Source organism: Trachurus trachurus (genome assembly GCF_905171665.1).
Source record: "Trachurus trachurus genome assembly, chromosome: 13".
Taxonomy (NCBI): Eukaryota; Metazoa; Chordata; class Actinopteri; order Carangiformes; family Carangidae; genus Trachurus; species Trachurus trachurus.
The window spans coordinates 30,965,359-30,989,054 of NC_139892.1; the positions used below are offsets into that span (position 1 = coordinate 30,965,359).

Genomic DNA, 23,696 nt, shown 5'->3' on the forward strand with positions numbered 1-23,696 from the left:
AATTTCATTTTCTTTCCTGTACACCTCTATTTCTATTTTTCCACCTTATTTCTCTGTATGGCTTAGCGGAAGAGAGGCGACACCACTAATGTAATACTGTGCTTCCCTTTCCGATCTAATCTATAGGCCCTTCAGGTCGCGTGCCGCCGATCATTCGCCAAGGACCGTCCAATCAAACCGTATCTCAGGGCGCGATGGTGCAGCTGCACTGCCGTGTAATGGGAGGACCTTCAGTCAAAATTTCATGGAAGAAGGATGGAGAGAGACTTCAGGGAAATAAAGCTCGACTGACCTTGATGGATAATGGCACATTGCAAATCACAGACATAAAGGTGTGTGTGCATGTGTGTGTAGTTTTGTGTTGAGTCATTTATAGGAGAGGACACGTAGAGGATGAGTTTACTTAAACTGAAAAAAATGTGACTGATGGAAATGACTTCATGGAATTGTGTAAACGTCCCGTCTGATCTCTGACCCTCTTTTACTTTCTCTACACGCCACCTGGCAGGGATTTTTTTTCTCATTTCTATTTTAATTCAGCTTTCGTTTGTAAAATTAAAGTGAGACTGAGTTTCAAAGACCGATCTCTCCAAGGCAGTGCATATCTCTCCAGCACAATTATGTGCCCATGCAGTGTGTAATTGTAATGTTAATGAAGGTGCTTGTTTGTAAATGCTAATGTGTTCTGCTTTGATGGAAGAGCAGTCAGAAGCCCCTTTGTGCTACAACCCCACCTGGAGGTCAGTGGGTGCACAGAGAGGATGGAGCAAAAGCAGCATCATTTTCATTAATTGACTCGCCGTAGATGATAAATCGTTAAACCATATTTTAATTAAATCTACTGGCTGGACTATGCTTATTCGCATCCCCTCTCATCCTGTTTCTCAGCAGTGGTGCTCGGAAAAACTTGGAGCATTAAAATTTGGTCCAGTGCACCGCTGAGGCGAGGGAAATCTGCCATGCCAATGTGCTCAATGGAACAGAAGACATGCATTAGTGTGGCATCGAGGGGATGACAAGGGGGAAAAAAAGGAGAGGAAATGGAGATGACGAGTGAGGGACTAAAAATATTTACCCTGCTGATGCCCCAACCCGCCATCAATATTTCAGCAGTAGTTGGAGTCATTTAAGGCAGTTCACCTGCCCACACGCTGTGCTGTCTGTCAGCCAGAGGTCAACACTGCAGAGGATGATCTCATATGGTCCGATGGTAGTTCCAGCAGACTGGCTCTCAGCCAGGACAGGGCTGCAGCAAACACCAGTGTCAGTGAAGCATGTGTGCGTGTACGGTTCATAATGTAAACAGGAGAGTAGGTACTAGGTAGAGTGTGGCGGCGTGCTTTGTGGTTTGTGGACGTGAAGCTCTCAGAGCTGCTGAGGCTGATGTGACGACTACAGAGGGAAAATGTTTCGGTATGCATGGTTTAGATTGAATTATAAGGATGGCGGCAAAACCGACACCAGTCGTTGAGAAAGTATTCAGATCCTTTGCTTTCTTTCTTCTTTTCTTTTTCCTTTATTTGTTCGAGAGGGACAGTGTACATTTATGAACATTTTAAAAAGATAAAAATGTAAATGCACCCAATTATAGCCAATAGGCTAATTTCCGTTGGCAGTCCCCCTGCCGGATGGAGCATGGCAATGAGACCTAAAGCTGCTGTTGTCAATGTTGTTATGATGATAGAAAAATGACTTTGTTTATATGAATGTTGTCATTTATAGTGACATAACAGCCTTTTTTTCTAGCTCACTGTTTCTTGTGTTCTGCTTCAACATCCTGATGATCAGGAGTTGGTAGAGACCAAAACAGAGCTAAAATAACACACATCTTATCCAGTTGGCCAGACACAGCTCTCTAATTTTGCTCCGTACTGTATCTGTTTGCTAACATGCTCACATACTGACAATTGTGACAGGTGTTATGACATTTTTATGTCAACAGATTCTTGTGTCAAATAAAATGTGAAATGGTGAAGTCTGGTTTTTTTTAAAAATGACCTAAAAGCATACATAAGCATAAATTAAACAGGGTTTTGTTTTAAATATTCTTCAGTCATTTACATAGACTGAAAACACAATTTAAAATTGCTTTTAAATGTTGTCTGCTATTTGACAGGGCACAGACTCGGGGATGTACACATGCATGGTATCCAGCGCCACAGGGGAGACGAGCTGGAGTGGGATGTTGACTGTCAGAGGTACTCACACCAAAACCCTCCACACTATGTCTCTCTGTTACACTTCACACTCTGTCACTCTTACAATGCACCTCCTGTGCTCGGGAAGCCACGCGCTTTTGTAGCCAAAATTCTTCATACAACCACATGGAACAAAAATCCACAACAGCTCTGTTCCCCGTTTCTTTAACAGACGATGGAGTTCCTCCAGTATCCAAAGTGTATGAGTTCAGCCAGCTTCCAGGGCCTCCGCAGAAGCCTGTAGTGACCGAGGTGACCAAAAGCACTGTCACCCTCACCTGGCAGTCCAACCCACATGAGGGCGGAGCCGCTGTCACCTCCTACATTATTGAAGCTTTCAGGTTTGCAGTGACACACATGGGCATACCTGATTCTGATTTGAGAATATTTACAGTGATTTTTGGATTGTAAATATAATGAAGATCAAACTGTACACCATAAACCAATATGTCTCTAATATGGTAGCCTGGGTGTCCATTTAATGTCAGAAACATATTCAGATAAACAGTATTATCCCTCATAAGACAATGGAAACTCAGTTTAAATGAAAATTCAGTCCATATATAGCATACATTTACAGAACAACTTTGAATACATGCAAGTTAATAGTTTATAACAGTATACCTGTACAAGTGCAAATACAGCAGATACATGGGTAAGACTAGTCTAAGCCATTCACCGCTTGTTTATTAATTAATAATAGATATGAATAATATAACAAGTGAAAACAGTAACATCAAGAACACAATCCCTGGGAAAAGGAGTAAGTATGAGTAGAAACATCAGGAAAAGTAAATTTATGTGATGAGAATACATAAAATGAAGGAAGTGAAGACATATTAAGCAGCACAATATAATGCAATACAATAGCATTTAGAAGTAGGTTTCAAAGTAAAAGCATGTTATTCCAAAGCCACAGAAGTCCTCAGGTCATAAACAGGCAAATGTGATATGGGCTAAAACCATGAAAAAGCTTTTTAATGCTTTTTACAGGGTATCTTATTAATAAATTAATTAACTTTTAGAGGTGAAATTGGTGAAATGTCCCTCTGATGTTAAGTCATATCATGTGGTTATTTAGCTGGATTGCTAGCCATGGAGGCATAAAATAAACATAAATTATTATATTGATCTAACTTTAACCCCATTTCCTTCAACCTCAGATAAAATTCAGCATAGACTTCCGCTGCTTAATTTTCCACTCCCTGATGAAGGTCTCACTGTCTGTTGCTATTCCAGCTGTATCCACACTCTCTCTCTCTCTCTCTGTTTAATTTGTTGGTTCCGACTATTCCCAGATAATGAAGTCTTCTTCATTTGGAGTCATTATAGTTTGGGAATGACTCAACTCCGCCTGAGGGAGAGACAGTTCTGTTAAGTGACGTCCTGAAGTGAAACCGTGACACTCACTGCATCAGTATTTAGCAGTGGGATCCCGAGGAGTGCCATAGCAGCTCTAACAACCAACCAGAGGCTTTAGTGAGACAGAGAGTGAGAGGAAGAGGAGACAATTACTGCGGTGGTCAGCTCGGCAGCTCTGTCCTGTCCTGGGGCAGTGGAAGGAAGGGATGCCAGCCCAGTTGGAGAATTCACTCATTTTGGAAGCAGGGAAGAGGGTGCAGACTAAATATACAGAAAAAACAAACAAACAAAAAAAAAACACACAAAAGTCCAGTGAACTCTGTGTGGAACGAAAGCTCAGTGCGGTAGTCTCACATGCACAGCTGATGATCACGATCTGCTTGCTGTTGCACGCTCCGCCACCGACAAATTGCTTGCAAATGTTTGTTTTGAGGCAGAAAGAAACAGAAACTAATGTTTGCTTTTCTGTTTTAGTATCCCGTCTTGTGTAGGACATTTCAGAACAATACATTTCTCTTTTCAATTTAAATTTGATTTTATGATGTAAAAGCAGCTTCGACAGCTTCCACTTCAGAATTTGTAGCATTTAGAAAAAAAAACAGGATGATTCTACTTACAAAACCGTTTCTCCAGAGAACATTTGTTGAGGAAGGTTTCAGAGGAGAAAACATTGGAGGAAAATGCTGCGGCCCACTTCTTATAATTACCTCACCATTTTCTTCTCCACGGAGTTTAGGGAAAAGGATAAATTGCGCTCATGCTGTTTGATGGCTCCCATCCCTGCACAACATGGTCTCATTCAGAATCTGTTGTTATAACCTGCTGCTATCAAAAAGAAGGAATAACACTTGTCCTTGTTCGGACCTCAAGCTGAGACCATGTGATTGACTTTGTTCATTTATTCAATTGTGGCTGCTAAGATGCATGGCAATGTGTTCAGGTAATTTAAAAAGCCTGGCCCCTGCACTTACAGTAAAGGAGCGGTTTGACATTTTTTTGGATTCATATCTGTCAGTTAAATGTGACGCTAAATCCAGGGGATGGTTAGGGCATAAAGTAGGGAAACCACAAATCTCCATTTTTACACCTTAGTAAAATTGTACAAATTATGAAAACTTGGTGCGCTAACTTGTGGCAGACCCAGGCTAGCTGTTTCTTTCTGCCTACAGTCAGTATGCTAACCTAAGCTAACTGTTTGTAGTACCATGTGCAGACATGACAGTGTATCTGTGGATCTACTCTTCTAATTTACAGCATAAAATAAATTATGGATTAAAGATCCCAAATCACTTGGATCAATTAGTTGAGTAGGCAACTAGTCAGTTGATGTAAAAAATAATTTCCTGTATTTGTAATGAGTTAAAATCGTTCATTGGGGAAAGAAAATGTCAAAATTATTGATGTTTGTAAGGCTTGGCTATATATTTTTTTCTGTATCACTTTAATTGACATGCAAATGAAATATATCTTGGAATGGACTCGTGGTTGACCTTGCTGTGGGAAATGATGATGGTTATGATGATAATGAGTATTTTCATTTCCTGACCAATTAATTTATCAATTGACTGAAAAATGACAAATAATAACTTAATTATTAGAGTAAGTAGCCTTGACTTGCAATCCTAACCCCAATTTATTTACCACCTTACCTTGAGATATTACACTGTTTTCTCATAGTCATAAAGTTTCAGAAAAAATGTTTTTGTGTCTGCTACATTGTCTATGTTTTTCCCAGCATGTAAAATTCAGATCTCTGCTTCTGACATTCTCTGTTCCACTTTCATCTCTTTGTGCTATCGGTTTATCAGCAGCCGGCCAGGAGTTGTGATCAAACCCATTACCTTGTTATCTCAAATTACATGATAATGAAGCGGTGCTTTCAAGATAACAGGAGTGAAAAGAATATTTGCACAAAGAAGAAGGGCAGCACTTCTGTCTATTGAGACAGCACTTACAGACTGGCTGCCTACTGTGTGTTTAATTAGCAGTGTCATTTTAAAGGCAGCAAACACCCCTTCAGATAAAGATCTTGACCTTTAACTGTGACACCTTTATTGGACCTTCCCATAATCCTTTAATCATCAGATCATGATCAAAGTCACTCGTCAAAATAGAGAGGAGATGGATTATATTTGATATCATGAAAGGTTTTCTTTCTCTTGTTTCTTACCATTACATATTGTCACTCATTTCCTGTAGCCAGTCAGTGGGTAGCACCTGGCAAACGGTGGCAGACCATGTGAAGACGGAGAGACACACAGTCGTCGGACTCTTCCCCAACACCGTGTATCTCTTCATTGTTAGAGCAGTGAACTCTTACGGCCTCAGTGACCCCAGCCCTATCTCTGAGCCTGTCAGGACGCTCGGTAAGTTACATAAGCAAAGATAATCCTTCTTTTTTGTATGATATGAATCCTACTGTGCAATCTTCTTTTCAGTTTCTATTTTTAAAAGAAATGGATCAGAGATACTGAATGCAGCGCTGAGGCAAAGATAATGTGCTACATGGTTTGGAAAAACTTGCTTTGCATATATGTCGCCTCAAAACGTATTGCTTTCTCAGTGTGATGCTCTTCTGCCCTGAGCAATGTTGAACTTCATCAAAAAGCTTTTTCTTTTTCCTTTTTTTTTGCCCAGCAGTTTGTATTCAGCTGTTTTATTGGCCTGGATTTAACAGATTTCATTTTTTGTTTCAGATGGGAGTCCTACAGAGCAGGGTGTTGACCACAGACAGGTGCAGAGAGAGTTAGCAGAGGTGACTGTCTACCTGCAGAAGCCTGTGATTCTCTCTCCTACCAGTGCCAGGATTTCTTGGACTGTGAGTAGATTACTTGGCTGATGAAAAAGTCCAAACATTAACTTCTAAAACTCCTCTAAACATGACTTGATGCAGAGTAGAAACACAGCAAGTTCCACCTTTGATTACTGATGTAAATGTAAAATATGTTTTTTTTCCTGTCTTTCCAACATTTTTCAGGTTGCCCATCCGTCTCAGTACGTTCAAGGTTATCGCGTATTTTACCGGACTATCGGCAACTCCTGGTTGGTCCAGAATGTGGAGGACACGTCTGACCACAGCACCATTTTAGTAGATCTGCTTAGCAGTACAGAGTATGAGGTCAAGATACGCCCTTACTTCAATGAACTACAGGGCCACGACAGCCTAATGGTTCTGCTACGGACCCCTGAGGAGGGTAAGAAGAACTTACCAGTTGTTTTGTCAATAGCTCAGACATGTACTGTCATTTCCCTTGAATGAAAAACTCAGTCTAAAGCAGAGAGCAGGAAGTCCAGAAATGCTGAAGCAGAGAAGAGAAAAAGAAAAGTAATCCTTTTAATGTTGTGTATTTTTTTTTTTTTTGATATTTAAATGTAGTTTATTTTACACCAACATGTGGCCTTATGTGAAAGGAGGATTATGAAAAAATGTAGGCTACTCGTACAGTAAAATGTGTTATTACAGCTGTCAATTGACAATTTGTTAATGATGAAGCTGAAATGTATTAATTCATGATTAAATCTTTTTAAATTCAGACCATTTAACTACACCAAAAAAAGAAATTCCATTTGCTAAGATGGTAGCCACTGCTAAGGCCAGTTAGCCTCCATATTAGCATGAAATGTTTCTGTTCTGAACTTCTGAATTTGGCCACTACTGTATCTCATTTATCTAAAAATAACAACATACCATACTATATAAGTTAGTGTACCAAAATGTATACATTTCAATTACAATATTTAGCTTTTGCTACAAACTAGTTTTAGCTTCAAAATAAGCATAAATGCTGTAAATGAAAGTTAGTGAACAGTGAGTCAGCAGAACGAGCAAACTGTGGAGATGATGTTTGCCATAAGAAAAGAGTAATACATTTATTAATTTTGCTTTAAATGAAACTTTCAAGTTAATTTCCATTCTCTCTAAAGTTAGTATCAAATCATCACACCATTCATTCTTATTCAGATATTACTCACCTGTGAAACAAAGCATTATGTCTTGGTAATGTATTGATATCTATGCATGATAATACTACAGTAGTATTAATTTTCTTCTCCTCTGTTTTTTCTTCAGTTTTAAGTGCTCCTCCACAGGCTGTATCAGTGGTGCAGCTCACCAACAGCTCCAGTATCAGCGTGTCCTGGGAGCCTCCGCCTAATAGTATTCGGAGTGGCATCATTCAAGAGTATAAGGTGAGACCACAGTAATTAGCGCATGACAACACCGGGCCACTGAAATTCCAGAACCATGTTATTGTCCGATGCAATTTTCTTCCTTTAGAAACAGTGATGAATCTGTTGACTGCAAAAACATAAGTGGGACAAATGTTTTGCTTAATCCACGTTGTTTGTGTTTTTACGCAGTCATTAGTCTGTGTTACTCAAATTTGTCATTTTGATGAAAAATAAAACTAACAATTAGTGATTACTCATTTCTTCTCATCTGCTGCCAAGACAAGAGCTGCTGCCACCAAGGGAGACTAAATTGTGTCATCAGATTCTCGGCTAAGCACTGACTGTCTCTGTCATCTGTTTGCTCTGTTGAAAAAACACTCAGTTCTGATTATCCGTCTCTTGGCATGAGCACAACACTGATTACTAATCATTATTTTCAGGGAAAAAAAACTGAACATGCAGTACTATTGTCTTGAGTTTTCTTCCCATCTGTGCCTGCATGTTTAGCACGTCAGCCAAAGCTAAAGGAGATGACACTTAATCCACTTTAACGTTCAATTTTCTTAGAACTACACACAGCGTTTTATGCAACCCTTAAAAGGCTTAGCTGTGAAAAATTAAACGTCAAATCTGTTGTAAGGTATTAGAGGTTACATTTCGATTACAGCTCAGTGTTTTCAATTCAATACCTGTAGGAAATGTAGGGAACTATAATAGATACCGGGGTACTACATTAGTGTTAGTGGACTTACGGTAATGCTTCATTTCCTTCTTCTTCTTAACTAAAATTTGAATGGACATGTTATACTATTTACACCTCTGTGCTGGTGTGCTATGACCACTAGTTTATTTTAGAAAACTAAAATAAACTAGTTTACAGATACATACCACAGGATGACCACTGTCACTGAGTCAAACAAGATTTCTGAGATCTTCTGTCTTCTGAAACTGTCAGGTTATTTAAATCAGGGCTTAAAAACATGACTCTTTGCTGCAGCTAACTAATAAATCACACGCATAACATCTTTTAAATCTCACAACTCAGTTCAGCTCACATCTTTTTACCTTCTTGCCATTGCTTTTGCTTATTAGAATGTTTTTTCTTTATTAAGTATTGATGTCAATGATTTGTTGAAAAAAAGATCATGGTGTTGCAGGTGTGTGCGCGCCCGTGTGTCGGTGTGCATATATGTGTATGCACATGTGTCATCTACCATAACATCACTAATGATTGTTGATTGTTCCTTGAGCAGCTTTGGGTTGTGTCCTGTGCAAATAAAACTCACAGTGAGACTGCAGCCCACAGTGACAATAGTCTTGGGTGGCTGAGAGATGCTGACCTAAGTGTAATCAAAAGCTGTGGTGCATTTGCGTCCACTGCCAAAGTTGCTGTGCCTTTTGATTTATTTATCAAGTCAATAAAACAAAAACAATGAGCTCATGACTTTCAACTTTAAAATGTGAGTGATTTGAAATTTTGACACCTTTATGAATATTTAATTGGAAAAACAAGTATTTTATTTATATTTTTATAAAAACAAGTAAAGCAAAATGTTGAAATAAATGAATAAAAATTGATGTATGTTAGAGCACTGATTTTGGTGCTTTAATTTCAGAAATGTAAACATTTCTTGCACTGCAGGGTGATATAAAATCCAACATGTGTGAAGTCGTGTGTTTATTTGCAATATCAGGATTTTAAATCTGGCTTTTAACTGTCACTGCACTGACACCCCATTCTTTTTCATCTCTGCTGAATCTTTGCTGTCATTCTCCAACTTGTACGACCAGATGAAATCTTCAATGCCAAAAAAAAAAGAAAAAAGAAGTAAAGCACCCAGTTGGTCTTTTAATAGTCGCAGGCAACATCTTATCACAGGGCGTGCAGGAGAAACCAATGTCTTTATGTGTTAACGTGTTTGTAGACTTCACATGTAAACCCTGTGCGTTTGGTGTCAATCAGGTCTGGTGTCTGACCAGTGACGGGGATCAGGAGAGCCAGATAAACCGAACAGTGGACGGAGCGGTTCTGTCCATCCTGCTGACAGGCCTGCTGCCTGACGTCCACTACTCTGTCATGGTGGCTGCTGTGACCAGCCTGGGTGTGGGCGCCCAAAGCCCGTCTGTCAGCCTGCTTCTCAGTGAGTCACTCAAACTGTTCCAGTCCCTGCAGATAGAGGAATTTGGCAACATGTGCCCTGAGCCGGCTGAGTTTACGCACAGGTTGAATTATGTGAACGTTGATTGTGTCATTTGAGTGACTTCACATCTGAGGCGTCATCAGCGCTGATGTTTTCAATGTGTAAAATAAATTTTAAAAATCTGAGTCACGAAGTGAAGTAGAAAAGTTTGTTAACGCCTAACTTTATGAAGATATTTTAGGAACTCCAGCCTCACTCCTTTTGCTTTTATCATTTCAGAGTAAAAGGACTGGTTAATTACATAGTTATCCAGACAGGTAGTGGAACAGAGGCAGAGGAGCTGTGCTGCTTTTTGTGTTTTATGAGATATTTTCCTTCTCACATTGCCTTTTACTGCATTTTATAAGGAATTCTTGAACATTTAAGGAAGTAATTTATTTGATTGTCCAACCTCTGTCCAACCCCGACAAAATCAACCGCCTTTCAAGCTCACAAACTGAAACATTATACATTTTTGTTAATATTAATATTTTAATATATTCATATTTTTGTTCTGTTCAGAAAGCAAAGAATAAAACAGGTTGCGGTGATAAGACTCCAACAAGATATCTGCTCCCAGCCAAGAAAAACCACAAATGAAGTTCAGTTCAGGCAGAGCGCTGAATTATTGGCTGATTGGCTCCAGCTGTTTGCAATATTCTTAGTGATTAGATCATTCACAGCTGTGTAGCTACTCACTCATCAACCACGTCTACATAACAGACAGTACAACCTGACTGCTTTGCTGATCCAGCTCCCTCTTTATGTGATATATGAAACCAAATTGCATTGACAGGATTCCCATAATGCCTTGTGCAGCCTTTTGCGTGACAAGAGGAGGTATATTTGTATTGCACCCTGCTATGCCCACTGGGTTTTCATCTAGTTGTCTTTACACAGGCCAGCTCTTTCTCCCTATTGGCAGTTTGAATGCTAAGCTAAGCTAACTGGCTCCTGGCAATAGATTTTTTTTTTTTACAGATCTAAGAGTGATAACAGTTTTTTCATCTAACGCTCAGCAAGACAGCAACTGTTTCCTAATGTGTTGAAATATACTTTTAGATTGAAAGACACCAGATGTGGATAGTATGATGACACTTTTTTTTTTTTTACCCAATAATATGTCAACAGCTTTCTGATTTGACTTCGCATCATCATATGGTTGTATTGTATTGTATTGTTTTTCTCTCAGCCCCCCCACTGGACGAGGCTACGACGCCCGTGAAGAAAGGTGGTAACCTTCGCATATCGGAGCAGATCATAAACGTCATAAGCCAGCCGGCGTTCATCGCAGGGCTGGGTGTGGCCGCGTGGTTGGTGCTGATGGGCTTCGGCGGTTGGTTTTACTGTCGCCACCGCAGGAGGAAGCAGCTGGGACACTACACCACATCGTTCGCATACACGCCAGCAGGTGAGTGGGAGAAACAAACAAGTGTTGACTTTTATCCTGACAGGTGCAATGTGTTCAAACGTGCATGGAAATTTGAAAATGAAAATCTGACATGATTTTACAGCACCTTTGTACCCCTGATGTCAGACGGGCTGCGCTTTTAAGAATGAATCGTAAAAAGTAAAAAAGGTTCAAATGACATGAACCGGGATCTGACATCATAGTCATTATACATCTTTTGTTCATGAAAGAAAGGAATAAAATAAAATGAAATATTTTATTTCAAACAAAGTGACAGTGACAAACTTTATGGACCACTGGGGATATCTTCAGCAGCGATGAATGTTTTCAATTTTACTTTGTATTTTGCAAAGCAATGCCTGCACTTTCATCACATGTGCATTAATTAAAATGTATTTATCCCCATTGGGCAGTTCACATGGCAGGAATAAAGCAAAACACTGGCGCAAATGTAAACAGTAAGCTCTACATACAGTTTATTTTAGCTTATGCCCTTTGGCACATGAGCACGTAAACACATCAGTTGTTTACTGACTTTGAGAGATATTTGTTCATGTTCATAAATACTCAATGGGCGGCCTGAGGGCTTAAGGAAAACACATTAAATCTGAATTTTCCATGAATATTTCACAGTAACTATTGCTGCCACACTAATGACTAAATATTGTGTTATATCACATTTTAGTATGGATTCTGTTTTCATGTTAATTTCTCCAGATACAGCATTGAAAGCAAGAAACAGCTGCATCAATTCCTCAACATCTGGATTTTATGTATTGCTGGCAGCTGTGTAGGATAAATTGTTCATGTGAAATGGAGTATAGGGCTATAATTCAGTCCGAAATGTATTTATCTTCTGGCAAATCTTTTGAAAACAAGTTTAAGACTTAAATTTGTATCTTTTTTGTTCTAAAACGTGATTTTATGTAAATTCTTCTTCTTCCAGTTGGCTTTGCTCACAGTGAAGGATCTGGGATCATAAATGGAGGGTAAGATGAAGCCACTTTTGCTGCTTTGAAGTTGCCACTGTGTGTTTAACGTCAAAAGTACTGATATAATCTCCCCTCCCTCTCCAGGCCTGGTTTGTTGGGATCAAATATGGGAAACTACCCCTGGTTGGCTGACTCTTGGCCCACTCCGAACCTCACTCATAACAACAAAGACTCAGCTAACTGCTGCTCTGACTCAGACAGATATTATAACAGTAAGAGCAAAACCTTAACAGTACTGTAAGAGTGAAATAGCAGATTATACTATAATTCTGAATGATAAAGTAACAGTCTTTTGCTATTCAGCAGTTGGTATCAGGAACTACCCGACCCAGTCTGAGAAACGCAGCACGGCGTCCAACGACAGTCCCATCTACAGCACCATCAACACAGCTGTTGAAGACGACCTGCTCGCGTACTACGACACCTACTCCAGCACCTCCTACAACCAGGGTCCAGACCCGTACAGCAGCAACCCAGTGCTGTCCAACAGTGGACTTGTGGGACTGGAGCAGGACCTGGACCAGTGGACCATCCAGTCCGGCCAGTCTGGCTCTGAGTATGCCAAGCTCCATTATACCAAGAAAAGCAACGGTAAGGCTTCCCTTCCCTTGTAGTGCCTTTTTATTGACAAGGACATTTATACAGTTGGAGCATATACGAGTATTGTTGTCATGGTTACCTGGTTACCTTTTATATCTACCTTATACAGACCATGGTCCTCAACACAAAGGCTTTATGTGTTTATAAAGCCTTGCGTTTATGTGTTTATGTTATACTTCACATTAAGACACCACAAATCCTAACATAATACAGGCACAGGCACACACACACACACACACACAATTTATATCATATCAGATAAAAGAATGGGAAGAAGATACAGATAAAGTAAAACACTCTGCTTAATTTAAGAGGACACAGGTAACATGTTAAAAATGATGGCAGCAGATTTGTGCAATTAACAGAAAACTGCTGCGAGATCCAAAACAACCAGACAAAGCACAGGCACATGGCAGAAAGACTGTCTGGCAGAGAACAACTGGAAACAGACCAGCAGGGAGAGAATGAGCAAATGGGAAACAGGTGAACATGTGACTGGGGATGAGGGGCAGGTCAGGTGATCGTGCAGGCGGGAAAGGCGGGTGGGTGGGATTTGCAGGCTCTAAAATAACAGCAGAATTAGAGCATGCATGTGCAATGTACTGGACTGAATGGAAGAGAGGATGAATGAGCAGAAACTCAAACCCACGATGTATCGGAAGATGAAGATCAAAACCTCCAGCTGCTCTCACAGTGTAATGAAATGTGATAATGTTGGAGTTAAAGATGATTGATTAAGAGTTATCGTGGTCTCTGTTTTAAAATAAACTGTAATTCGTCACATATTGTTAAGAGTAAGTGCATGGCATCAATCGATGTAAAAAAAAAAAAGTATTTATCTAATTTTATTCTTTATAATGCCCATTTATGTTTGTCATTCTACATTAATTTGGGTTTTCTTCTCAGTCTTGTCCCTATACCTAACATTACCCTGTTCTGAGGGTAGCCTACCGTGAATGGTAATCTAAAGGGGTTGAAAGACTAAGTGCTCCATCAGTTTCACTTGCCGTTATTCTAGGAACATTAAGGTGCCACTTGAAGATGAAAAAATGTTTCTTTTTTACTGACTAAAAAGAAACATCATTCAGACACTTATAGATAAACCAGGGAGGAGAGGGGCTTTAAAAGCCTGTATTAAATTGAGCACATTAATTATTTAAATCAACCAGCAGTTTCAAGATCAGGGTTCAGGATGGAGACAAAAAAAACCCCTACTTCACTAAATGACACACTGTGCTTTGTTGTTTTAGACAAACTGGTGAAGCAGAAATCCACTGGATCCAAGTCGACTCCTCTTACCTGGGTGGATGTTCTGTCCCTTCCTCTTCCTGCCAAAGACAAGGGCCATACAAAGACGGACAGAGGAGAGGAGCAGCACAGGTGAGGCTTGTCACGAGTCACGACAGTCTAAGTTCTACATCAAGGACCCTTTTCTCCTCCTCCGAGAGCCTTTTGTACTCCCTAATACTCTTTCAGTCAGTTTATTATTAGCACCAAGACCTCTGATTTCACCTACATGACAGAGAGAGTTAAGGAAGATGGATATCAAACCTGCCCTGTAACTCTACCAAGGCTGTCAAACAAAACTTGAATGAAGTTTTGAGTCTGGTGAGTTTTCAAATTAACAGCAGTTGCGTCCGCAGGCCCTGAGTTGATTGGGCTCGGGGGGTAGCGGAGGAGAGCGTCTCCTCTAACCGGTTCTGACAGATTAGATTGTGGACATAACAGGGGGAGATCGGAGGGCTGTTCTGACTGTGCCGTGTCGTTTGTGATAACATTAGCTACCATCTGACAGTCTGGATTAGTACTTTTCCATTTTCAATGACACGTCCATCATTAAATTAGCTCCGACAGCACTGATGTGACAACAGCAAGCACAGAGGTGGTTCTCATCCCCTGCCTGCTATGTGTGTTTTTTTTAATCATATTTAATATTTTTAGCCACGTTAGGTATGTCTCTGTGGATTGTAGTGTTGCTTTGTCTCTCAACGTTTGTATTTTCTAATTTTTGTTTAGTGATACGCCTCAACATCTATTGGAAATTTGGGGGGCCAATTTATAGCCCTGTTTAGCACCTGTTTAACACCTATTTAGCACCGCTGTCAATGTCAGTTTAAGTTTGTCAACACCATCAAACAAATTGACATAACGGTGCAGTTTTCGGTGCTAATTTACAAATATTAGCATGATAACTCAAATTAAGATAGCTGCTAAATATGAGCTTGTTAGCACTGACATTGTGAGTGTGTTAGCATGCCGATATTAGTGTTGTAGCTGTGCTGAAGTACCACACAGAGCTGTTAAGACTCTTTTTTTTGTCATTTAAACTTTTATTGGCAGGCAGAGAGTCATAGATGATACAGGCCTGACAAGTCAAAATCAGGTTAGCTACCATACCATTTCCCATTTTCATAGAATAAAAATGAAAGCAGGAAAAAAGGAGAAAAAAAGAAAGAAGGAAACAAAAAACAAACAAACATACGGTGTATATATATATATATATATATATATATATATATATATATATATAGTGTACATGAAAATACCACACTAATAACTAAAGATTGTGTTGTGTCACATTTAGCATGTTTGGTATAGATCTCCAGATACAGCATTGAAAGCAAGAAACAGATGCATAAATTCCTCAACATCAGGGTTTTATGTATTGCTGGATTTTATGTATCCTGTCCATGTCAATATATATACAATAAATACATGAATTTAGTGGAAAAGAAGAGAAGAAAAAAAAAGGGGGTGAGGGTGAAGTTCAGGGGGAGGGGGATACATTAGTAAACAATTACAGCCTGGGCGTGAACCGTTCTTGCTCAAACCAACCAGTTTCCTAAAGATCTTTCATGGACCTTGGGAACCAGTAGTTCTTTCATATCAATTATTTCACTCCATAAGAGCTGTTCCTCGTTACACGTTTCCAGGAGAGCTGTCAGACAGACGTTTCTGTTTGAATTGCTGCTGGTTGCTTGCCAGTTGGTTCGTTTTTGTCAGACGCACTCTCATGCTGCTGCCCCTCACTGTTCGTCCTCTAGCTCTGAGGAGGATGACGACTGGTGTCCTCCGCTGCCCGCTAGAACCTACCTGATGGATGCATCCAGGGAGGAACTCTCCAGTGTGCCCCCCAAACCAGATCTAGCAACACTGATGGCCTCCTCCCAGCGAGACACACACAAGCCCACCGAAAGCCCACGGCTACAGCACTTTGACCTCTTGGCCCGTCACCACTTGAGCTCCCAGGTCTCCCAGTCAAACCCGAATCTGTTTACCAACACAAAGGCCCGGGATGCCAGCGAGATGTACCACACCAGCCAGTGGGCCGACAATTTCAAGGGGGAAACTCTTGACAAAGGTCAGTTTGAACTCAATCTGATGCGTCACATCTTTTGGAAATTGCTTCCCGTGAGGCGCCGCAAAACCCACACGGTGTCATGTATAATTTAGTTTATGATGTTACCTCACAGAAAGTATTTGTACACCAGAATCATGTCTCATTTATTCAAAGTGCAGCTCAGTGCGCCTTCGTTCTCTCTAAGTGTCCTCGGGATGACATCAGTGTGCTTCCTTGTCAGGGCAATCTTCTCCCCAGCTGGCGAGTCGAGCCCTGCAGCCCAGGCACACAGATCCAGGAGTAAGAAGAAAACGCCCAAGGAGGGACAACTCAAGCGAGAGCTGCACAGCCAAGCAGGTATGAAAAAATTAAATATATAGAATATCTGTTTGTAGGTAACGTCAGAGGAATCAATCTTTTCATGTAACTCGTAGCAAAACTGCCAAATTCCTCCTTTTACTGTAGCATTTCTTTCTGTGTTGATATTGCTCATCAATTATCAATCATATGCAGATCTCCCCCCTCCACCGGCCCCTCCTTCTACAGATGACTCCCTGCAGCTCTGGGCGAATGTTTTGACCCGCAGCCGAACGGACAGCGAAAGCAAAGAGGGCAGCGACTCACCTACGCTTCAGAAGAGGGGAGAACACATCTCACCCCAGAAGAGAGGAGCTACCAAGTGGTTATCGCAGGGTTAGTACGACATGTGGCCGTTCATCTTTGTAACATCATTCAGAATCTGTCAACGACAAAAAAAACAAGATAATCTGTGAAAAAAGAACAATTTCTCTCTCGCAGCACATGCCATCTTTGCCTCAACAGCTGGGTCCCAAATAGATGTGTATTAATATTATTGTGATGCTTTATATAAATCCCTCCGAGCTTAGAAAGAACCAAATGCCACCAGTGTATGAAACGTATTATCGTGTAGTAGTGGCTCTGCTTTTAGTGGCAGGAGGTCTATTTTCAGTCTGCTGCATCACTTAGGATTTAACCTATATAAATACAGCTGTAACTTTGACTGATTTGTTTGTCGTCTGCAGATGAGACTGTAATCCCATATGGACAGTCCGGCCTCCTGCCCACTGCCCAGATGTCAGGTTACGGCTCCCTGGGCGGAGGAGTGTTTCCGCGACCCTCCGCTGCCGGCTGCAGGAGAGATGAGGTTTGTCTAGACATATACAGTAGGAAGAGTTGAATAGACACTGTCTGCATAGTGCGGGTCACAGACAGTTCATCAATAAACCGAGAGCGGTTTCAGCAGCTTGTCAGCTTCATTGAGACAGTGAAAGGTTTTCCATCACGTTTGGACAAGAGCCAGGATGTAGTTATTTCACATAGAGACTCAAGAAAAGTTTCTAACCGTCTCTGAGCTGACACAAAGTAGGAACGAGCAAAATTATTATTTGGGCTGCTATTCAAAACTCATCAAGTTTTCATGTGTAGGGAAATACAGAGTATACACACACAGAAGAGTAGCATTTTTCAAAAAAGCATGTAATCTTTAATATATTAAGACAAAATAAATCATTAAAACAAAGCTGTACTACACCCAAAATTTAGCTCACTTGCTCTATGCTTGGAAGAAGGTGAAATTGTTTGAGGTTTGCCCAGTGACAGGAGGAGGAAGAAGCAGAAATGAGCTTGATTTCAAGGAGCCTGGTGATGTAATGAGCTGAGAAAAAGAGATTTCTACTGAGAAGATGTCGGTAGAAACCACAGATCAGCTTTTCATCCATCCAACTATTTAGTGTGTTCACTATCACTGTGAAGCTCATTTTAAAAATGATGCTTCAGTTTTTTAGTTTTATTTATATTTCTCACTTTACCTGTGTTTTATGATGCTGGGGGTTAGGTAAGATTTCACCACACAGCACAATAGCATGATTTAGATTTAGAAAGAGCTCTTGAATTTTATATTTATGAATTAGATTTGCCAGAATAATCTCAGCTACACAGGGAAGTAGGATTACTTCTCTGCTGCTTTAGAGCCTGACCTATATTTTAGCACCGTAATATTATCACTCCAATATTATCAGACAGTTTTTACTCTTCTGCACTGGATATCGGTTTTGGCCTGCAGTATATCTCAGCTGATAAATAACAGGAAATTGAATAGAAGCAACACATGAGTCCAAATTTATCTCTTAAATTTTGACTGATTGAATTGCCAAAGGAAAAATGCAAATGAATCCATGTTTCAGTCCACTGCTGTTAAGTGAATACAGGGAGCAGGTTCATGGAGATAAAAAAAAGCCTGTGGTGCTAATTCTCTAGTCCGGTGCCATTAAACAGTCTCAGAGGAGGAGGACACAAAGACGTTACATAATTAAAACAGAGCCAGTCAAAATCTCACACGGACAAAACAATGTGGAAAACATGATGGAAATGTGACATTTTTGTTTGTTTTATGGATTAATCTGAAGAAGTCTCCCCACCGCTCCAGATATATCTGATGCCTTCATCTCTTATTCATATGAAATGTATTCACACTGTCACATTTCACTTTTATTATTATGCCAACTGTCCTTTCCAATTACCAGTGTTTCCGTTCAAGGTTTTTTTAATGCAGGTACTGAAAAAAAAGAAAAAGAAATGTGATAACACTTTATTTCACTGGTCTAATTCTTTCAAAGAACTATATAGATACTATTTACAGAATGAGCTTTGTTGAGCTTATTGACATCCAGATGAACTTACATTAAAGCCTTGAGGGATGGCAATAAATAAGTGGAAGTGCACTGAGAGATCACTCTCTATTCAACAAGTAATAACAACAACCATGTTGTTCTCTGCAACAAACGTGGGAGTAAATTGAACCCATGAAATAAAAAAGTTACCATAAACGTTTTTCAATGTGTGTATATGAATAGAAATGTTGATATTGTGATCAGCCAACCTAAACAGAAGTCTAGCATCGGTGGTGCTGGTAAACAACCTCCATGTTTCTGTAGCTAAGCTGTGTTTCAGACCTCTGCACCTGTTTCATTACTGTCTGTGCTGTCTTTCTTTCTTTCTTTCCAGAACCTCATGTAGACGGAAGCTGAGCTCCTCTTTACTCTTTGATTTCCTGTGTTTGCAAACCATCACTCCGTTGCCATGGTATCTTATGAAAAACTGAAGACAAAAGGGAAAGCGTCGTGGCTTGCCATCTGCCTTTTCACTCATCATTTGTATATTTTTATTTTATTTGAATGATTTCCTCTTAATGTTTTCTGATCCTCTTCAACCCCTCCTTCACATAAATATACATCTTTTTTTTATCCAAAAAAAGAGATGTGATCAGATATATTACAAAAATTGATTCTGGGGGGAGGGGTTACTGTATTTTTAGGAAATGGGAAGTAAATATAACCATTACATCATTATACAGCAGATTATTGAATGTATCTTCTGTTTATTCCTGACCATGAGACCATGGTGGTGTGTGTGTGTGTGTTTAAAAACAAACTGGAAAAATATGAGTAGGAAATGTGTCAATAACTTATCACATTAGTCTGAGTGTGCGTGTGTGTGTGCGTGTGTGTGTGTGTGTTGTGTTTGTGTGTATTACTGTTTTTATCTCTCATCTGTGTGGCTGTGTACTGTGGTATCCTTGTAGATCACCAGTGCTGTCAAGCTTTTTAAAATGACCAATAAAACATTTGGTAGAAAAACACGTCTGTGTGAATTATAATGAATATTCCATGAGGATGGACGGACATCTCTCAAAAATCACTGGTTAGATAAGCATGAAATTTAGTTCACACATTCTGTATTAAAATGATCTTCATCATCTTCAGTTTTTCATCTACTGCCACCAGGTAGCTGTGATCTACACTACAGTATCACTGAGGGAAAAAAAATTGTCATGCTCTCTAACTAATTTTGCACATCATTTCTTAATTTCCTTCCTGATTTACAGTAGTATTTTTACAATGTCTCCTACCCTTTTGTAGAGGCCAGCAAAAGCCTTTGCTACACACATTCAGTCAGCTCAGAGTTATAGGTAAGCTCATAAGGAGACATTGATGAACCACTTGAAAACACTGCTTCCTAATGGCTTCCTGACTGTGATAATGTAAAATACACAGGGCTCTTGTGAAGCCCATACATGTGAAATGTATCCACATCTTTATCTTATCCAAGTTGAAAATAAAACTACGGTGGGCTATTAAATCCAATCCCAAAATGAGGACGACACAGTAGGCTACACACCAGTCAAAATGTTCTCAAACAAAACCCAACTCCATCAGCTGGTGTATTTATCAAATGTTAACATGTTACCACAATAAATTAATTTGGTGAACATGTTACAAATTTTACCTGGTACTGCTAGTGTGAGCATTAGCATGCTAACGTTATCCATAAACTACCAATTGCTAGTATAGTCAGTCATATACAGTAGTTTAGTCATATTATCATGTAAAGTAAATAGTGTAGAATTATAGGCCATTTATTTTAAGATTAGGCCTATTTAAATTTACAATATTTGCGATCATTTGTATTTCAAGTTTTGCATCATTTGCATATTGTAGGCCTACATAGCTCACTAACATAATCTTTTAACATAAAGCTTGGCAATAACAAAGAACCTGCTGCTAGCATGAGCTTAAATCATATTTATTATGTAAAATAGAATAATTGTGTCATTTATCTCAAGATTGTTTCAAGTACTACATATTTGCAAACATTATTTGCAATGAGATCAAAGATCAGCAGCCAGTAGACAAAGACATATTTTGGTTGTGTCTCCAAGACAGAGGTATATTGACAGAAGACACAGACTAAGTGGACAACAACAAGAAGAAAACTGAGCTCAAATTTTCCCGTCAGAGCCAAACGTCCCTGAGGGATGAATGAAGTCAGAGTTTGTTGTCTCATGTTTCCAGTGAAATGACTTCTCTGATACAAGATACCGAGCATGATGTGCTGGTTTCTTCAAGCAGTGCTGTGAGAAGGCCTGTTTGTAGATGTGTCTTAATGAGAGGAGGGAACCTTCATCTCACCGTACAACTCCAACTTTTTGCAGACTTTAGATGTTTTCATGTCTAGGCCTTGATCTGCTGGATGTGCCCGGTGTGGAGAGTCAGTTGGACTCCACTGCCACTGGCAAACACCCACTGGGACCCACCATGCCAGGAGGATAATGGTGATCCGATGCAATTTAGAGAGTTTCTACAATTTTATGCTTCCAGGCCTGTAGTGTGGATTAAGGTCTCTGAGGTTTACACCCACACTCAGCTCAACCAGCCACAGCTACGAGGCCGCTTCAGAGGTGTCAACAAATATACTCCACTGGATCAACACAGGATTTCTTGTTGGTTTGTTTGTTTTTTCTCGTGTTGGGCAGAATTATATTCATATTACAGTGAATGATTATTTTGGTCTGACATGTTTTTCAAAAATATATCTAGAAATTGCACCCCACCCCACCGCCCAGTTAAACAATCCATTATCAGTGTGTCAGTCTGCAAACATGTTTCATTTTTAAGACAAAAACAAAGTCCAGAGTGCTCAGAAGATTAATCTAATCATGTGACGAAGGTGCTCTTCGGTGGGAATATAGACGTCAAAAAAAGGGAAATCCAAGGCACTCTTCTTTAAATGTGTGAAAAGCCTTTATTCAAAAATGGCTGTTTAGCATAGAAAAGGTTAAAACATGATGAAAGTGGGTTACAGCCCACGCGTTTCAGCACAAAAGCTTTCTTCAAAATGTAACCCTCTACAGTGATGCTCCTTATATAGGATGATTGGAATCACCTGGTAGGTGTTTTAACCTTTTCTATATCAAACAGCCATTTTTGAATAAAGGCTTTTTACACATTTAAAGAAGAGTGCCTTGGATTTCCCTCTTTTTATGTTTCATTTTAATTTTGAAGTTTTCCCACAACAAAATTTGCATAATACGATGAATAATATGATGAACTAAATGAAAAAAGTCTTCCACAAGAGTGACTTCCATCCAGCTGCAAAGAGGTAATGGGGAGATGGTTGAGTAGCTAAACTGCTTTTTAGAAAAGATGATATTATGGGTAGGGCTTTACTTTACATGTCTGAAAGGTCAAAATGCAAACAGTTCTGATTTTACAGGCAAAAATGAACAAATCCAAAATATGATTAATTTATATACTGTATGATGCAGTGAAAAAAATCGTTTAATTCAACCACTGCATTTTTCATCAGTAGAAGAATGCAGTAATGCCCCCCCAGAACATGGGGTGTGAGATAAAAACATACAGATAACTATTCTGTTTGAATAAAATCCATAATCAACATGAATGAGTAAAAATAATTGTTATTTTTTGCCCCACTGGGCACAAAAAATCTATTCTGTACTGAGAGTAAATCCAATGGTTTTCCTCCCTTTCAACTGAAGACTAATTAAAAGGCGCCACCTAGTGGTCATAATTGAACCAGGCATGTTGGCTGTGACTCCATTTACCTTATTTAGTGGTTTTCAATCAATGCTTTAGAACAGCATGAAAAGACTACAGTAGGTGTGCAGCTGTTGGTCAGCTTCCTTGATTAGGTTAATGATGTCACACCGGACAGTTTGACTGACAGAGCAGGTTAAAACACAGATCACACAACACAAACCATTCCTGTTGTGTTCAAGTGCAAAGCGTCCCAGTAAAGCAGGGATAAATAAATCATTTCCCCAACCAAGACCTCTGCCCTCACAGGACAAGCTGAAGATTTCACTTGTGTAGCTTTATAGCTTTAAAATTCTCGCATGGATTGCCATAAATATTGTATCCCTGGAACACGACAATATAAAACTAACAGCAATAATAGCTGCAGTTAACCTTGATGGTGTGACAGTAAACAAGCATGTACAAGACTGTGACTCAGCTACAAGAAATTCTGTGACATGAAACCTGTGCTGTGAACAAGAAAAGACCAAACATAAACACATGTCAACACACAATCTGAACACAGAGACTTAGATAATAGTAAAGATAAAGATCTTTTTAAGCACTGGTCTAAAAGTGTCAGAGGACCTTGTGAAAGTAACAAAAACCTTACTGCTACACACTTCTCAACAGACTGCATACACTTTTTTTTTTTTATCTCACTTCTGTTAAATGAGTTTCTGTTTGCCAAAACGTGTAACACAACTGTCTACAATTCATAACAAGAAAATACATTGCTCTATCTTCCAATCTTCATATAATAATCTGTTTACATTTAGTTATCATTTTTGTTAAGTTCGATATACTGTATTTAATTTTTGTCTGTATGTATTGTTCTGTCACAATGTCTTGTTAACTGTGTTAACGTTAATTGAGAATACAGACAAATGATTTCATGTTTCTTGTATGATTTGGCCAGTGTCGTGATTAAGCAACTGAGACACATCTGTATTTGACTGCGTTCAAGTTCAGCATGATACGTGTTTAAGTGTCTGAGCTGTTTTCATCTATTACATTAACTCTTCCTCTGGCTGTGCAATAAAAATGA

The 23,696-nt window shown here is 39.5% G+C and overlaps 1 protein-coding gene across 1 annotated transcript in view; it reads left to right on the top strand.

Moving 5' to 3' along the window:
• Positions 1 to 21,382, top strand: part of LOC310996333 (roundabout homolog 2) — a gene marked incomplete at both ends in the record, with an annotated part of 50,206 nt that extends 28,824 nt beyond the window's left edge. The window contains 18 exons of the mRNA XM_083985709.1: positions 127 to 332; positions 2,117 to 2,198; positions 2,371 to 2,539; positions 5,760 to 5,926; positions 6,257 to 6,378; positions 6,538 to 6,754; positions 7,630 to 7,748; positions 9,694 to 9,871; positions 11,103 to 11,321; positions 12,268 to 12,310; positions 12,398 to 12,525; positions 12,617 to 12,904; positions 14,164 to 14,293; positions 15,958 to 16,278; positions 16,495 to 16,610; positions 16,767 to 16,946; positions 17,297 to 17,437; positions 21,288 to 21,382. Coding sequence (XP_083841835.1) covers positions 127 to 332; positions 2,117 to 2,198; positions 2,371 to 2,539; positions 5,760 to 5,926; positions 6,257 to 6,378; positions 6,538 to 6,754; positions 7,630 to 7,748; positions 9,694 to 9,871; positions 11,103 to 11,321; positions 12,268 to 12,310; positions 12,398 to 12,525; positions 12,617 to 12,904; positions 14,164 to 14,293; positions 15,958 to 16,278; positions 16,495 to 16,610; positions 16,767 to 16,946; positions 17,297 to 17,437; positions 21,288 to 21,382 — 2,921 coding nt within the window. The remainder of the gene's footprint in view (positions 1 to 126; positions 333 to 2,116; positions 2,199 to 2,370; positions 2,540 to 5,759; positions 5,927 to 6,256; positions 6,379 to 6,537; positions 6,755 to 7,629; positions 7,749 to 9,693; positions 9,872 to 11,102; positions 11,322 to 12,267; positions 12,311 to 12,397; positions 12,526 to 12,616; positions 12,905 to 14,163; positions 14,294 to 15,957; positions 16,279 to 16,494; positions 16,611 to 16,766; positions 16,947 to 17,296; positions 17,438 to 21,287) is intronic.
• Between the last annotated feature and the right edge of the window lie 2,314 nt (positions 21,383 to 23,696).